Genomic DNA, 17,269 nt, shown 5'->3' with positions numbered 1-17,269 from the left:
ATGCTTCAACCTCCTGCATGCGACACACGCCCTCTTACCTACAGCCTCAACCTGTGGGATTCCCGGTGTAATTCAAGATGGCTGTCGTGGCTTATAATGCGCTGCACCGCCTGAGCCTCGACAAATTGAAGATTTATTCCCAGTGTGATTCTCAGACATGTGGATGATTAAGAGACACGAAGGAATATGAGGTTCAAGTTAGCCCCTCTGAAAAAAGGGTCTAGTATGGATGTATGTTATTGTACTGCTACACTGTGCTTAATATACTGAAGGTCTAATCCTACATCTTCTTCAGTTTAAATATCCAATCATCCTTCTGCATATTATAGGAGATTAACATTTGTCCTTATTTCAGATCCGTCATGTTAAACTTAATTGCAGACAATGCAGTATTCAATGGAAAGGAAAAAACATTACAAAACAAGCAACACTTAAAAGGTGAAGACAAACCAGTCTCAAACAATCTAATTTATTAAATCGTTTTTTATTATTAATCTCAGAGGAGGAAATGACACTCTACTGCTGTTGCCAAAACTCACAATCCCAAAATAAACCGCCCTTTGCAGAAATACAGGACTCCTCCGGCATCCCCACAAGCAGGAATACTTTCATATGAGAAAAGACATTTTAAGAAGAACACACATGTATTTACACTACAGAGCAGGGAAACGAAGACAGGGGTTTCAGTGCACGTTCCTGCAGGGTACAGTCTCAGTAATTGATAGGCAATGTTGCTCTTTTTAATCCACAAGCCTGCTATTCGTCCCATCCCTGCATCAAAGATCCCACCAATGAATAACTCACGTCCACAAAGTTTTTTTTAACAGAAACAAAATGGCGGAAGCCTTAAAAGCCACTGTGGAATAATTAGTTAGGGGTCAATTTCTTGATTATTTTTTCTTCTGTGGAAAAAAAACATACATTAAATAAGACAACACAAATATTCCAGTTTCAGTGCATGTCTAAAAGCCATTTGAAAAATAACACTGTAAAAACAAACTGTCCCTAAATTGTATTACATTCAGATTATTCACCCCTTTCCTTACTTTTGGTAAGAGTACATATACATAGAGAGAGAGTTTCAGTTTCTATTTTTGAACATCTAGCGGAATGCATTTTGGGTTTGTTTACCTCATATGTGCTTTTGTGAACACATCTATTCCTTAAATGTGGAATACAGCCCGTTTCTATGTATTTGAGTTGTTTCACTCCCTCATTCTAACTCCAGGACGTTGCATTTTTATCCACCAGGGTGAAACTTGGGCACTCCGGCTATTCGTGGTTAGGTTCTCCGTGAGAGTCCTTACCGTTGCATATACTAGAAGTTGAATGTTTAATAGAGACAGCATTAGCATGTCAGGAGGCTTACCAAGCCCTATTCTACTTTAGCTCTCATACACAGTGGCGGCTTCTCCGTTATGGCGGAAGAGCGTCGCCTCCCTGCTGGAGCCAGCAGATGAGACATGTAAATGAAAATGATGATAAAGCAATTAATAAAACTGCTTATTATCACTTTATTTTACATGACGAAGCCGGAGCCGAGTCTTGAGAGCAGGGCCGTCATCTCACAGCAGCAGGAGGAGTGGTGAAACTTGGCTCGCTGTTTTAGGACCACCAAACCGACACTGAGATATTTTAGATATCTCCAGGCTGTTGCATATTGAACAGTAGGCATGACTTCCAGTTCCTGATGGAGCGAAAACCAGCCCGCTCTGCCCAATCCCAGGGCTTCCCTCATGCTGGGTAATACCAGCATGAGAGCAGCGTCAGGATTGGTGCTGGGGAGTGTGGGAGCCTGTGCATCTGGAGCCGAAGAGCATCGAGGTGGCGGGCTTCGGGTGAGTTTTCTTTTCTTTTTTGTTGAATTATTATTGCCCCACCACTTTTCTGTGCTAGCAGCCGCCATTGCTTATACAAGAGTCTGGCTGTGGGTGGGCTGCATAAAGAGAACCTGTATCTGTGTACTCAAGGACACGAGGCTCTGGAAAATAGGTTTTTTAAATCGCACATTTTGCCTCACTATTTTGTATGTATGTATGTATATGGTAGTTCTATTACTCAACCTAACCAAATGGTAGTGGAGCATGGAAAAGGTCATGGAGATGTCACAAAACATCTTGGTGTCCCTAGCTCACCCTTTAAACATGTCTGACATCGCACTGTGATCCCACTGCACAAAGTGCAATACACATATACACATACATTGCAACTGTTGGTTAAAATACATTTTTCATTCAATAAAATGCCATACAGCTTCACCTGAACATAAGTAACCAAAACCCCAAGTCCCTAAAATAGCATAAACAGACCACAAAGAACTTACAATTATTCAGTCCTACCAGTTTTTTAAATACCACTGGTAATAGGGCATAGAGGACTACCTTCGACAGGAGGGATGCGCGGATTGCAGAGTACTTCGCCGAAGCGAAGATACTGTGTCCTGGTATGATAAGAAACCTGTTCTTTCAGCCCATGCTAGATCAATGGGAATTCACCTAGGTAGAGCCAGCATTGCATCTTGAGATATTTGGGGAGACCATCTAAGAGTTGGGGGAGGTGCCGGATGCTGACCAATATCTGTGTAGCAGTCTAGGAAGGTTAGGACATGCTGCGCTCTGCAACTGTTTATCATTACACGTGTCTGCAATGCACGTAACCAGGATTGCGGTGATCTAGATCTCCATCAAATAAATTAGCAATAGCGCCAACAGGCTCCTTACATTATGAAAAATGAGAAACTGCTTAGCTTTGTGAAGGCCACATCGGGCACCATCTACTCTTGGCAGGGACATTACTTGGCATCCATATTAAGATGACACCCATTATAACCCGCCACCCCAAGATTTCACTCTTCCTTGAAATCGAGTGCTCCAATCTATAAAGTCTCCCCAGGATACATGTGTCTTGTGTGCGCTTATAGCTGTAGTCTGCAACATTACCAATCAGGCAGAACGCATATAAAGTGGATTTCACAAGGTTAGCCAAGAAAGAGTCCTAAAGGTGACGCCTTTCTCCCACAATGCCATGAGGCGCATAGATAGGCAAACCCGCTTTTTGCACTATTGCATTCTTATAGGGGACAGTCCCGGCAGCAGTTACTTTGCACACTAATATAAAAAAAAACTCAGCACATGCAACAATGTGCAGCGTCACCTATGTGGTTTAATGATGAGACTATATCCCTCTTAGCTGGTTGGTCGCTCTGGACACTTTACAGAATGTGGAAATTAATGAATACCAGTTTACAAATCTATGCGAAATTGTATTAACAAAATTATAAGGATGACCACTTGAAGAATTAATAGTGCCGGGCACATGTGAAGTGTTCACTTTCAAAATGATCTGCCATACTTTTATGGGTCTATCACTCCTCGTAGCCTCCAGTCAGGCCAGTAAACCTTTGGACGAACCTATTGCATGCAAATGACGTCACAGAATACGACCCGCCTGTTACGCCAAACAGGCTGTCAATCAGCAAGCCGAAAGAACCAAAGAGTCCAGTGGCAATCTCTGCTGCCACGGTTGGGATTGCACAGATTGTGTAGTAAGGGAAGCTTCCAAGGTCAAGAATAAAGCGTAGCGGTATCCTGGCTATCATGCCTACCACACACAGCACATGGTCAAGGGTTCGGACACAGCCCATGAGGACGTTCCCAAGCACACGTAGGATATCATAAGGAATGTTCACCAGCACCTTGCCGATGGCCAGCAGGTAAGAGGTGACCCCATTCCAAAGGCAGCAGAGGCCTCCTGCTATGATGCTAAAGATCTGTTTCACAATAAACCACACAACACAGAATATGGTTCTAAAAATTCCATAAACAACACGGGCAATGAATCGGATGAACCGGAAGAAAGGCCCTATGGCTTCCTCTGCCTCTTCGGACCTCCTTTGACTGATTGTCTCCAATACTTGACTTTGTTGGGCATTTTCAGCGTCTTCTCCACAGTTGTTTACAAAAAGTTGGACGTCTCCAGGGAGCTGTTTCTTGAGCTCTTCCACTGTTAGGCTTTCAGGATGTGTGCCTGTGTTTTTTTGAATAAATCCCATGGACCAAGCCTCATCAGCATTACAACAGGCAGCCAACCAGAGGAATTCAGGTATGGCTACATTGCTGGTCATTGTTTGGTCAGAAGGTACGGCTCCCGCAATAAAGTAAAGACTTTCCCTGCTTTCGCACTGAGGTACTAATGCTTCCTTGACAATACGCTCCACCTCCGTAGACCAACCCTTTCGGAAGTTTGGAGTGACGGGTACCACATTGGTCAGTGTGCGTGTAGCTCGCTGGAAGTCCCCTTCATTGAGGAAATCCGGATTCAACAAGATAGGCTCATAATCTGATGATGCGTAATCTTCATATACGCTCTGATGAGACCCCAGCTCAGCAATGCTTTCTTTGGCCTCTGCTTCATCCATCATTTCCTCAGCACCACTTTCCGGGTCGTCCAACTGTAAAGAAATGGAAAGAAATTAGTAAGAGTAACTTTTTCTCTTATGGCTATCTATGGTCTAGAGTATCTAATGACACATGCTTCGCGAACACAAGCTAGCCCCTCTACAACTACATTTAGGGACACATCCACTAGGTGGTCTCTGTAGCCCAGCCTTCCTTCCAGGTAGATCTTCACTTACTCTGTGATCAAGTATTTTATTGTTTAAAGCAGAACACAGACAACTGAATTGATTACCACAAGCATATTATCCCCAATTCAGCATTGTTATCTGGGGGTCTGTTATTACCATGATATCAAGAGTTAAATATTGTGACACCAAAATATCATAGCCAGTATATCAGCTAACAAGATATCACAAAGGTAAGTATATATAGGTAACTATAGCTGTATCATACTTAACTCTGTGTGCACTCTGTCAGTATATATGTCTTCAAAGTACGTAGATGTGGAGTTGAGAATAGTAAATCTCTGCTTACCTATGTATGCTTACCTTTCTGGTGGTTTGGTAGTCGGTATTCTGGCTATGATATTTTTGTATTCGGTATTCTGACATACTACCTATTTTATGTCTTGTTGCTAAATTCCCACAACTACCTAGTGGAGGGGTGGGGGGGCTACAGGGGCAAATGAGGACTTCTCAATAGCATCCTAGCCTCTCTCTGTGTAGCCTGGGCGGAGGTCAAGAATTACTCTTGGGAATTGTTTGGGGTGTAAGGGTAGCAAAACAGAAACATCAATACAGGTGAAACAGTAAAGAATGTCCAAAACAAGTCCATACAAAGAACACATTTCAGCTATTAACTACTTATAAATTAGAAAAAAATCTAAAAGTGGAAAATGGAGAAAAATTATTTGTGGAGGGATAATAACAAATCAACCAATTTTGCTGCTAATGGGTTCAATGGAAAATAAACATCTAAAAATAATACCTATAGGTATTTCTAGGATTAAAATCCCCTAACCATATGCCAGGCAGTTTGAAAGACTAGAAAAAGTATCCCAAAAATAGGTGCATATTTATGAGGAAGTGGCAGAATGCAGCATTAGCCTCCTTGGCTTAACGCTGCGATATGACACTTCTGAAACGCAGGGCTGCACCGTATTTACAAGGATATGGGCCGCCCTGCATTTTCCCATGCGGTGCCTGCATTGCAGGGGAAGATTGTTTATGTGCAGGAAGGGGCACCTTCCTGCAAATAAACAACCTGAAGTGGTGTTTTGTAACGTCTAAGTGTGCTGCTTAACGCTGCACACATAGAAGTTACAAAACATTTTTTTAACTCCTTGCGTGCTGGTGATGGAACCACTCCGTCACCAGCCACGGATGCCCTGTGCTGGTGAAGGAGTGGTTCTGTCACGGCCTGGCCGCCGCGCCTGCGCGGCATCAATTTCGCGCCTGCGCGGCGCGTTCTATTGAGTGGGTAGGGCCGTGACGGAACCACTCCGTCACAAGCACAGCGCGCCCGTGGCTCGTGCTGGAGTGGTTTCGTCACGAGCATGGCGGCACCGCGCGGCCCCCCAGCGCCGCGGCGGAATTACCGCCACGGCCTGGGTTTAATGATTATGTGCAGGAAGGGACACCTTCCTGCACATAAACAATCAATAGCCTTTTGCTGCATCTATGTGTGCTGCACAACGCATTTCTCCTCGTTGCGCCAGGGTAAATCCAGGTTTTCTCTGGTCTTAATTTTGGAGCTGCCCCATTTTTAAGCCACCCTTGTAGATATGGGGCAGCGTCAAAATCAATGGGTGTTGCGGTGGAACGCCCACCACAACACCCATTGCCTGCCCCTTTCACGCTAAGTATAGCGTGAATGGGTGCCCCTATTTATAAGGCAATGTTAAGCCACATTGAGTGGCTTATCACTGCCTTGTAAATAAGGTGAAGCCCCTTTCGCCACTACAACGTCATAAAAAGTGACTTTGTGGTGGCGATAGGGGCTTTTCAATATGCCACATAGTCTTTTACAAAACGTGTGGCCTAGGAAGCGTTAAATCACCAGGATTATTCACTGGAGGGCCTCTGGACGTTTGGGCACGTAGCTCTCCCATAGCAGACAAGCAGGACAAAGCAATAGATAGAGTCTCCCACTGGTACCAGTGGAGTGCTAGGAAGCTTATTTCACTCAGTGCATGCTCTAGACAGCGACTGTAGCATACTTGAGAACATGGCTCCCGCTAACACGCCAGTGGCCTCTTCTAGGGCTCCATACACGGGAAGCTGGGCAACTAGGAGTCATCCCATGCATTCAATTGGAACATTTCTTAGTTTTACCTAAAGTCACCTATCTTTTACGATTTATATCAAGTTGTTTGTTTCCAGCCAAGTTATTGGTTTATAATTCAATTATTGAAAGAGGTCATATGATTATGCACTGGTCGGTCGACATCATGTGTACACTTTGATTTGACAAGAGCCAATATGGCAGCCAAAAAAATAAGAGATCCCATTTAAATGTATCACACTGTTGTGCAGGAGTAGAAAGCTCATGTGCACCACTTACATTAAACAGGCCTGCGTTAATTAAAAAAAAAATGATAATAAGGGCCAGTGAACACCCTAAGGGACCCGGTGAGTGTTAGACCTCACTCTTGGTACCAGCAGGATGTCATAAAGAAAACAGAATAACAGGTATGTATTGGAAATAGGCTTGACACCATCCTGATTTACAAATGCTATGTGCAGAAAATGAAAAAAAAGATTTGGAGACTTGTAGTGGGGTAGACTGGTTTCAAAAAAGTTGATGTTTCAATTTGTTAATAAGCTGTGACGATTCATAACAGACTCAGGTAAAGAGCACCTGGTAGATCATTGATGGGGCAGTGGTAGATCATTGATGAGGTGGTGGTAGATCATTGACGGAGTGGAGGTAGATCATTGACGGAGTGGAGGTAGATCATTGACAGAGTGGAGGTAGATCATTGACAGAGTGGAGGTAGATCATTGACAGAGTGGAGGTAGATCATTGACAGAGTGGTGGTAGATCATTGACAGAGTGGTGGTAGATCATTGACAGAGTGGTGGTAGATCATTGACAGAGTGGAGGTAGATCATTGACAGAGTGGAGGTAGATCATTGACAGAGTGGAGGTAGATCATTGACAGAGTGGAGGTAGATCATTGACAGAGTGGAGGTAGATCATTGACAGAGTGGAGGTAGATCATTGACAGAGTGGAGGTAGATCATTGACAGAGTGGTGGTAGATCATTGACGGGGTGGTGGTAGATCATTGACGGAGTGGAGGTAGATCATTGACGGAGTGGAGGTAGATCATTGACGGAGTGGAGGTAGATCATTGACAGAGTGGAGGTAGATCATTGACAGAGTGGTGGTAGATCATTGACGGGGTGGTGGTAGATCATTGACAGAGTGGAGGTAGATCATTGACAGAGTGGTGGTAGATCATTGACAGAGTGGAGGTAGATCATTGACAGAGTGGAGGTAGATCATTGACAGAGTGGAGGTAGATCATTGACAGAGTGGAGGTAGATCATTGACAGAGTGGAGGTAGATCATTGACAGAGTGGAGGTAGATCATTGACAGAGTGGAGGTAGATCATTGACAGAGTGGAGGTAGATCATTGACAGAGTGGAGGTAGATCATTGACAGAGTGGAGGTAGATCATTGACAGAGTGGTGGTAGATCATTGACAGAGTGGTGGTAGATCATTGACGGGGTGGTGGTAGATCATTGACGGAGTGGAGGTAGATCATTGACAGAGTGGAGGTAGATCATTGACAGAGTGGTGGTAGATCATTGACGGAGTGGAGGTAGATCATTGACGGAGTGGAGGTAGATCATTGACGGAGTGGAGGTAGATCATTGACGGAGTGGAGGTAGATCATTGACAGAGTGGAGGTAGATCATTGACAGAGTGGTGGTAGATCATTGACGGGGTGGTGGTAGATCATTGACAGAGTGGAGGTAGATCATTGACAGAGTGGTGGTAGATCATTGACAGAGTGGTGGTAGATCATTGACAGAGTGGTGGTAGATCATTGACGGGGTGGTGGTAGATCATTGACAGAGTGGAGGTAGATCATTGACAGAGTGGTGGTAGATCATTGACAGAGTGGTGGTAGATCATTGACAGAGTGGTGGTAGATCATTGACAGAGTGGAGGTAGATCATTGACAGAGTGGAGGTAGATCATTGACAGAGTGGAGGTAGATCATTGACAGAGTGGAGGTAGATCATTGACAGAGTGGTGGTAGATCATTGACAGAGTGGTGGTAGATCATTGACGGGGTGGTGGTAGATCATTGACGGGGTGGTGGTAGATCATTGACGGGGTGGTGGTAGATCATTGACAGAGTGGTGGTAGATCATTGACGGGGTGGTGGTAGATCATTGACGGGGTGGTGGTAGATCATTGACGGGGTGGTGGTAGATCATTGACGGGGTGGTGGTAGATCATTGACGGGGTGGTGGTAGATCATTGACGGAGTGGAGGTAGATCATTGACGGAGTGGAGGTAGATCATTGACAGAGTGGAGGTAGATCATTGACAGAGTGGAGGTAGATCATTGACAGAGTGGTGGTAGATCATTGACGGGGTGGTGGTAGATCATTGACAGAGTGGTGGTAGATCATTGACGGGGTGGTGGTAGATCATTGACGGGGTGGTGGTAGATCATTGACAGAGTGGTGGTAGATCATTGACGGGGTGGTGGTAGATCATTGACGGGGTGGTGGTAGATCATTGACGGGGTGGTGGTAGATCATTGACGGGGTGGTGGTAGATCATTGACGGGGGGGTGGTAGATCATTGACAGAGTGGTGGTAGATCATTGACAGAGTGGTGGTAGATCGATCATTGACAGAGTGGTGGTAGATCATTGACAGAGTGGTGGTAGATCATTGACGGGGTGGTGGTAGATCATTGACGGGGTGGTGGTAGATCATTGACGGGGTGGTGGTAGATCATTGACGGGGTGGTGGTAGATCATTGACGGGGTGGTGGTAGATCATTGACGGGGTGGTGGTAGATCATTGACGGGGTGGTGGTAGATCATTGACGGGGTGGTGGTAGATCATTGACGGGGTGGTGGTAGATCATTGACGGGGTGGTGGTAGATCATTGACGGGGTGGTGGTAGATCATTGACGGGGTGGTGGTAGATCATTGACGGGGTGGTGGTAGATCATTGACGGGGTGGTGGTAGATCATTGACGGGGTGGTGGTAGATCATTGACGGGGTGGTGGTAGATCATTGACGGGGTGGTGGTAGATCATTGACGGGGTGGTGGTAGATCATTGACGGGGTGGTGGTAGATCATTGACGGGGTGGTGGTAGATCATTGACGGGGTGGTGGTAGATCATTGACGGGGTGGTGGTAGATCATTGATAGGGGCGGTGGTAGATCATTGATAGGGGCGGTGGTAGATCATTGATAGGGGCGGTGGTAGATCATTGATAGGGGCGGTGGTAGATCATTGATAGGGGCGGTGGTAGGTCATTGATGGGGCTGTGGTAGGTCATTGATGGGGCTGTGGTAGGTCATTGATGGGGCTGTGGTAGGTCATTGATGGGGCTGTGGTAGGTCATTGATGGGGCTGTGGTAGGTCATTGATGGGGCTGTGGTAGGTCATTGATGGGGCTGTGGTAGGTCATTGATGGGGCTGTGGTAGGTCATTGATGGGGCTGTGGTAGGTCATTGATGGGGCTGTGGTAGGTCATTGATGGGGCTGTGGTAGGTCATTGATGGGGCTGTGGTAGGTCATTGATGGGGCTGTGGTAGGTCATTGATGGGGCTGTGGTAGGTCATTGATGGGGCTGTGGTAGGTCATTGATGGGGCTGTGGTAGGTCATTGATGGGGCTGTGGTAGGTCATTGATGGGGCTGTGGTAGGTCATTGATGGGGCTGTGGTAGGTCATTGATGGGGCTGTGGTAGGTCATTGATGGGGCTGTGGTAGGTCATTGATGGGGCTGTGGTAGGTCATTGATGGGGCTGTGGTAGGTCATTGATGGGGCTGTGGTAGGTCATTGATGGGGCTGTGGTAGGTCATTGATGGGGCTGTGGTACGTCATTGATGGGGCTGTGGTAGGTCATTGATGGGGCTGTGGTAGGTCATTGATAGCGTGGTGGTAGGTCATTGATAGCGTGGTGGTAGGTCATTGATAGGGTGGTGGTAGGTCCTTGATAGGAGCAGTGGTAGATCATTAATGGGGCTGGTGGTAGGTCATTGAAAGGGGTGGTGGTAGGCCATTGATAGGGTTGGTGGTAGGTCATTGGTAGGGGTGGTGGTAGGTCATTGATAGGTGCGGTGGTAGGTCAGTTATAGGGGTGGTGGTAGGTCATTGATAGGGGTGGTGGTAGGTCATTGGTAGGGGTGGTGGTAGGGAGTTACATGTCATGTTTAGTCAACCCTAATTGACGTTCATGGGACGGCACAACCTACCACGGTTTAGTGCCGAGTGAAATTACCGAACAAAGCAAACTATAGACAGAAATGCTTGTCCTCTAGTGAGTAAACACCACATGCTCTATTTATTCCACTTAAATTGGTTGAGTACATAACATCAAGACTGCCGAGTACTTTATCACCCCAGTTTGTCAAATTAATTATCATTCCATTTCAAATTAACGCGCATGACAGTGACTCAAGATAAAATAATGACTCACTCTATGTCCAATAAACTTAATTCTACACCCTTGTATTTAGCCCAGTTGTCTTTCACACGCCCAAAGATCCTGATACTGAGCCGAATTGCTAGATTATAGATAACTGGTAAAATGTGGTGGCACGAACCCATGCCTGGTAAATTCTCCCAAGTCATCTTCTGCCATTGACTAACCCCAACGTTACTTCTATCCAGATCCAGTGTATTGTAGGTGTGTCCGTATTTGTATTCAGAATCATAACCATGTGAACTTAAAGTGCTTTTGAATACAGACATTTCTGTAGGATCTGAAGGTACATAGTGCCATACACCTGAATAAGCACTATTAAAGAATAACAGTGATGCTATTTTCATTGCAAAGGACAGGCCAGAGCAGGAGCAAGATGGCAACATGACCCAGAGTATTTCCGCCGCGATTGGCCATTGGATTTTTATTCACCATGCACAATGAGGAAAGCATAGGGACAAAGGGTCACATTTATTTTCTTTTGCAGACATCTTTATATGGCGAACTTCAGCAATAGGGGCAGTGGAAAACCTTGCAGGGAAACAAGAAATAGTACATGGTAGCAATGCATATATAGGAACAATATTCATGATCAACATAAGCAGTGAGGAGGAGAGGAAATTACACAGAAGTCAGGGCTCCAGAAGGCATGAAGAGAATGTCTCCTGGAAATAATTCCAAATCCTATATGAGCACAGGAGAATGGCTCAGTGTTCATGCATACACTCATCCAACCACTGGCTCATTCTTACATTCACCTCATAATCAGTCCATACAACCATTCAAACAAACTCCCCTTTCAATAAGGAAGCAATTTGACTTATAGGACTGCCTTCCCTTTTGACATTATTTATTTAAGAGTTTTTAATAGCGCTGGCAAGATCCGAGGGTATCAGAGTGCTTCACATACATACATGTTAACGTCAGCATAACGATTGTAATCAGAATAATTACAACCACGACAACTCTAACACTGCCTCCCTCCTAGAGAACTTTGCCAAAAAAGGACAGAAACAACTAGTTACCGCCCCCACACACACAGCAGGACACACACTCTACCTCATCTTCACGGGAGGAAACAGCGTCTCCTATAGCCACACCACGGAGCTCCTCTGGACAATTCACCACTGCACCCACTTCTACTTCTAAAAAAAAACACCGTACACAAGCACGCCCACCGCAGAAGCTGGAACAAAGTCACCGAAGACCAGCTCACCTCCGCCCTCATCAGCACCCCACAATCGACTACATCAGACGCAAACACTGCAGTGCGCAACCTCCACCGCTGGATCACGAACTGCTACGACACACTCGCTCCCTTCGAGAAAGGTGATTTTCTCTCTCACCAACACAGCCAACATCACCAAACACAACTTTCAAGAAGGGATGAAAGCTGTCGCCACCTGGATGAAGCTGCCTTAAACCCAATTCAGAAAAGACAGAAGTCCTCATCCTTGGTGCCACCTCCTCTGCATGGGGCAACTTCTGGTGGCCCTCTGCCCACAGAAACACCCCACTCCGACGGACCACGCACAAAACCTCGGAATCATACTAGACTAGTCGCTCACAATGAACGGCCAGATTAACACCATATCTTCGACCTGCTTCAACACCCTCGGCATGCATCGAAACACTGTCAGATAGATCCCAACCAAATCCAGAAAAACTGTCACGCATGCACTCATTCGTAGCAGACTGGACTATGGCAACGCTCTCTATGCCAGAATCAACAAGAAACTCCTTCAAAAACTCCAGACAGTTCAGAACTCAACAGCCAGACTGATCCTCGACGTCTACTGTTGCAGTCACATCACCCAACACCTCAGTGATCTCCACTGACTTCCAGTCATCAAAAGTAGAATAACCTTCAAACTCCTCACCCACGCATAAAAGGCCCTTCACAATACAGGACCCGCATACCTGAACAGCCGCCTCTCCTTCCACGCACCCAAAAGACACCTTTGATCAGCCCAGTTCTCTCTGGCCACCGCCCCGTGTATCAACAAGTCCAGAATGGGAGGAAAATCCTTCTCCTACCTCGCAGCCAAAGCCTGGAACACCCTCCCCCTCCACCTCCGGCAATCTCCCACATTGCCCAATGTTCAGGAAGAACTGCAAGACTTGGCTGTTCGGATGACCCCAGCACTCAACGAAGCTGCCCCCCTACCCCTCCCAGTGCCTTGAGACCCTCACGGGTGAGTAGTTGCGCTTTATCAACTCCGACTGATTGATTGGATAATTAGTCAAATCGGATCACATCAGTGATTGGGCTGGCGGGCTGGGAAATAGCACAGAGTGGGTATAGGGAGAGCTGAGGGTCTAGATAGATGCTGTCTCGGGCAATCAGTGTTCAGCTATGGTGGCAGATGAGGAGGAGATCCTTTAGTTGTCTCTTGAAGCTCAGGAAGGAGCCAATGCTTGTTTAGATGCAGTGAATTTTGACTTGACTTTAGACATGATGGAAAATAGCATTGGGTAAGGGTAATACTCAGTTTTGAGAGGTAACAGAGCAGCCATTATTACACGTTTGTTGATGTGATTGCCACGAGATTTAGGAGGGACGTGGCCTGGAAAGTGAGATTACACGCGGCTATCTATAGTGATGACAGTATGCCAACGGTCACTTGAGAGGCCTGTTTATCTGAATTTTCAAGTGAAGGTAGCCTTTTAAGAGTTATCCCTTTGATATCACTATGGACCGGATTACAAGTCTGGCAGTCAATGGACCGCTAGACTTGCAGGACACAGCAGTGGCGGTCTTCCGACAGCCCTATTTTATGTAGGGTGGTCGGACCGCCATTGCACCACCGCAACCGTTAGGGATCAGAGATCTCTGGTGGTGGCACAGCGGTCTTGAGGCCGCAATATGCTTGGTGAGACCGTCGCGGTCCCACAAGCATATTAAAAGTTTCCTCTCTGCCACGGTTTTCATGGTGGTTCCTCCTCCATGAAAACGGTGGCAAAAAGGAAACAAAGGGCCACCTGTTGCCTCCGGGCCATGGGGTGCATGCAGAGGAGCACATGTTCTGCACCCCTTTGTGCATGCACTCCAGTGCCTGCACGACATGGACTGCCCCAGTCCCTGCCGTACAGGTACGGTCTTTGATGTTCCCATTGCACTGCCTATTTCAAAGGCACCGCTGCAGGAACACCAAAGAACCGCCCGCCAGTGACTTAAAAAATCATAATATGGCAGGCGGTGCACACACAGGTTTGGCAGTACGGCAGCGGGGCAGTCTTACACCAGCACCACAAAACTCGTAATCAAGCCCTAAGTGTTCTGTACAGTTTAGTACCCCCAACTTCAGCAAATGGATACCAAGGATCACACAGGTCACCCAGATACCAGCATAGGACCCTACACCCACCAACCATCCGGAAGGCAGCAGACCCTCCAATATATTCTAAGGGACATGGACATAAGCCACAAAACCACATCTGCCACCCCCCGCCCCCCATTATAAAAGACATGTCTCGCAGTTCTACCATCTAGCTCTTTCTTCTAGGCTTCCATTTTGGCACGCCCTTACCACTAAAGGATTGCTTACCCCAAAATGCACCTCTCACCAGCTACAGACATGGAACCGATACCTACCCAGCTCTAGCTCTTGCCTCTTTAGCATCTACCAAGGCAACTATTAAGAACCTAGGCATCACCCTGGACTCTCCCAGTATGTGCTAGTGCTGCGCACTGCTCACAAACCGTTCAACCAGAAATCACTTGTAGGAACATCCACACACTGCACAAAGCCATGTGCCACAGCCCGGTGACCTCAACAGATAATGTGCTATTTCACAAAGTCACATAGGGAGGTTGAGATTTTTCTGTTCAAGCCATTCAGCATCTCTGCCTCTGACCACACTGGAATAGGATAATATCCCAACCAACTAATCTGACACACCACAAAAATCTGCTTCTTTGCCAAACAATATTCTGATCTCATGTAGAAACATATTGATTGCAGCCATATTTAAGCTCCTTATTAGCTCCAAGAGGCCTAACCTGTATAATGTAGTAGCCCGCTTAACAGGCTGTAGCCCCAGTGACAAGTAAGGCCTTTGCAGACCACTCCCGGCCATAAAAAAAAAAAGACCTGTGCCTCCCACATATGCTCCTTTTTCCTGGGCTCATTCAAGAAGTCCGTGGCCCCATACACACCAGCCTTTCACGACTGCTTAAGGGAGACGGCTGGGTGGCTACTCACTAACTCGCTGCAATTTAATTCCTCCAAAACGGAGGTTCTGTACTGTGCGGGAAGCCGCATTCCCCGGCAATTCCCCTGCGATTTCTGGCCCCCGGAATCGACAGATAAACCTCGGCCAGTTACATCGGTCCGTAATCTAGGAGCCACGCTGAATGAGAAAATGAACACTGAAACCCAAGTTGCAAAAACGGTGGGAACTTGCACAGCTCTCATACGTTCCCTACGCAAAATTATGCCATTGTTACCCGCTCAAGCTCGGGAGCAGATAGTCAGGTGTACCATCCTCAGTCGCCTGGACTACTGCAACGCGCTGCTTCTTGAGTCCCCAGCTGCCCTGCTTGACCGACTTCAACGAGTTCAGTCGGCCGCAGCCAAACTAGTTCTAGGCTGGACTAGGAGAGCTTCCGCCACAGCGGCCCTAGCTGAACTACACTGGCTTCCGCTTAGGCAACGTGTGGCCTTCAAGTCCCTCTGCCTGGTATTTAAAGCGCTCCACGGAGCTGGACCTAAACCTCTGCAGGCTATGTTCACATGGTACATCCCTTCCAGATCTCTACGTTCTGCCTCGGCTCGCCTGGTGTTTGTTCCTAAATACAACAAAGTCAGGACGGGGGGCAGATCGTTCAGAGTCGCTGCGGCTAAATTGTGGAACAGTCTTCCTCCTGATATCCGGCAAATCTCACAGCTCCTCCCCTTCAGGAAACGCATCAAGACGTGGTTATTCCCTTAGAATTTCCACCCCCCCCTTGCTCCCTGCTGTTGTTCCCCTGAGGTACGAGTATTCGCCAGCGCCAGGAAACCTGCAAGGTGTCAGCCGCGCTTTACAAATGGAGAAAATAAATAAATAAATAAACGTGCCCCCTGTAACACAGAGTCAGAGAATTTACATTTTTTCCTCCCCTACTAACCAAAGGCATGCTACCTCTGAAATCCTCCTGCCCATCAGCTTTACCCTGCCAAGATTGTCAGATGAGGAATATAACTTGACACAACCCTCGACTGAATTGTGTCATCCTGTCCTGCTGACCCTCAGAAGTAGACTCTCTCTGCCAGGCCCATAAGGGGATGTTTGCTCTACTTTCTGCATAGCAGGTCATGTGCTCCTACTCACATCTCCACTTCTCCTATGCTGATACTTACAGGTCCTGCACAGCCTGCAGCTCTTCATGCAGTACAAGTAACCAAGGGAGGAGAGTAAAGGTTCATGCAGTCATTTGACACCACACACCCTCCTGGGACTGTTGTGTAAACCCTGTAGTCTAATCCGCCTGACCCGTGGCCTTTAAAAGTATGAATGCATTCTGATACTTTTAGTAGCTGGTTGTTTTGAGCTGTTATGAATCAATCTTTGATGGATACTACTGTGTGTGTTTCAAACATTGTTTCAAAACGTGTCCATCAGCATCACAGTCCAAAGGGCGAGTGATGTCACTTCCTGTGATACAGTCAATGCTGAGGTGGCATGTAACATCACTTCTGCTACTCCTATGGTTTTGGTGACCTGGCACCAGTGCTTGGTTTGTAAAAGAAAGAGTGCCTGTGTGTGAAGAAAAAAAACATCAAGGCTGTGTATTGTTAAATCCACCTCATGCCCCTTCTCCTATATCGCTGCCAAGACCTGGAACGACCTTCCCTCCAGCTCCTCACAGCCCCCTCTGGCAGACTTCAGAAAGAGTCTCAAGGCCTGGCTCTTCGATGGAGACATAGTGCCCAGACACCCCTAGGGGTAACAGTGTTGTGCTTTACAAATGCTGTTTGATTGATTGTTTGAAGCCACTTTAATCCACTTCCACACCCTGCCTGCTCTTTTATCCCATGCTTGCAGCCTCCTGCTTCCTCTCTTTGTGACGGTTTTGCTGTCTCTCTTCCTCCGTCTTTCCAATCTTTGCGTTCGTCGCTCTCTTGCGCTTGGCAAATATCAGATGCAGAAAGGTAAGTGACTGTCCCTAAATATAAGTGCCCATGGCCCCCACC

General features: G+C 46.7%; 1 protein-coding gene across 1 annotated transcript in view; it reads right to left on the bottom strand.

Annotated features, from left to right (window-relative positions):
- Positions 1–468: 468 nt before the first annotated feature.
- ENDOD1 (endonuclease domain containing 1) overlaps positions 469–17,269 on the bottom strand; it is a 46,354-nt gene continuing 29,553 nt past the window's right edge. Inside the window, exon 2 of the mRNA XM_078656978.1 lies at positions 469–4,450. Within this exon, the coding sequence (XP_078513104.1) occupies positions 3,365–4,450 (1,086 nt within the window). The 3' untranslated portion in view covers positions 469–3,364. The remainder of the gene's footprint in view (positions 4,451–17,269) is intronic.

This window comes from Lissotriton helveticus, chromosome 8, assembly GCF_964261635.1.
Source record: "Lissotriton helveticus chromosome 8, aLisHel1.1, whole genome shotgun sequence".
Classification (NCBI taxonomy): domain Eukaryota; kingdom Metazoa; phylum Chordata; class Amphibia; order Caudata; family Salamandridae; genus Lissotriton; species Lissotriton helveticus.
The sequence above is the reverse complement of the archived record's forward strand: the minus strand, read 5'-3'. Positions and strand labels throughout refer to the sequence as shown.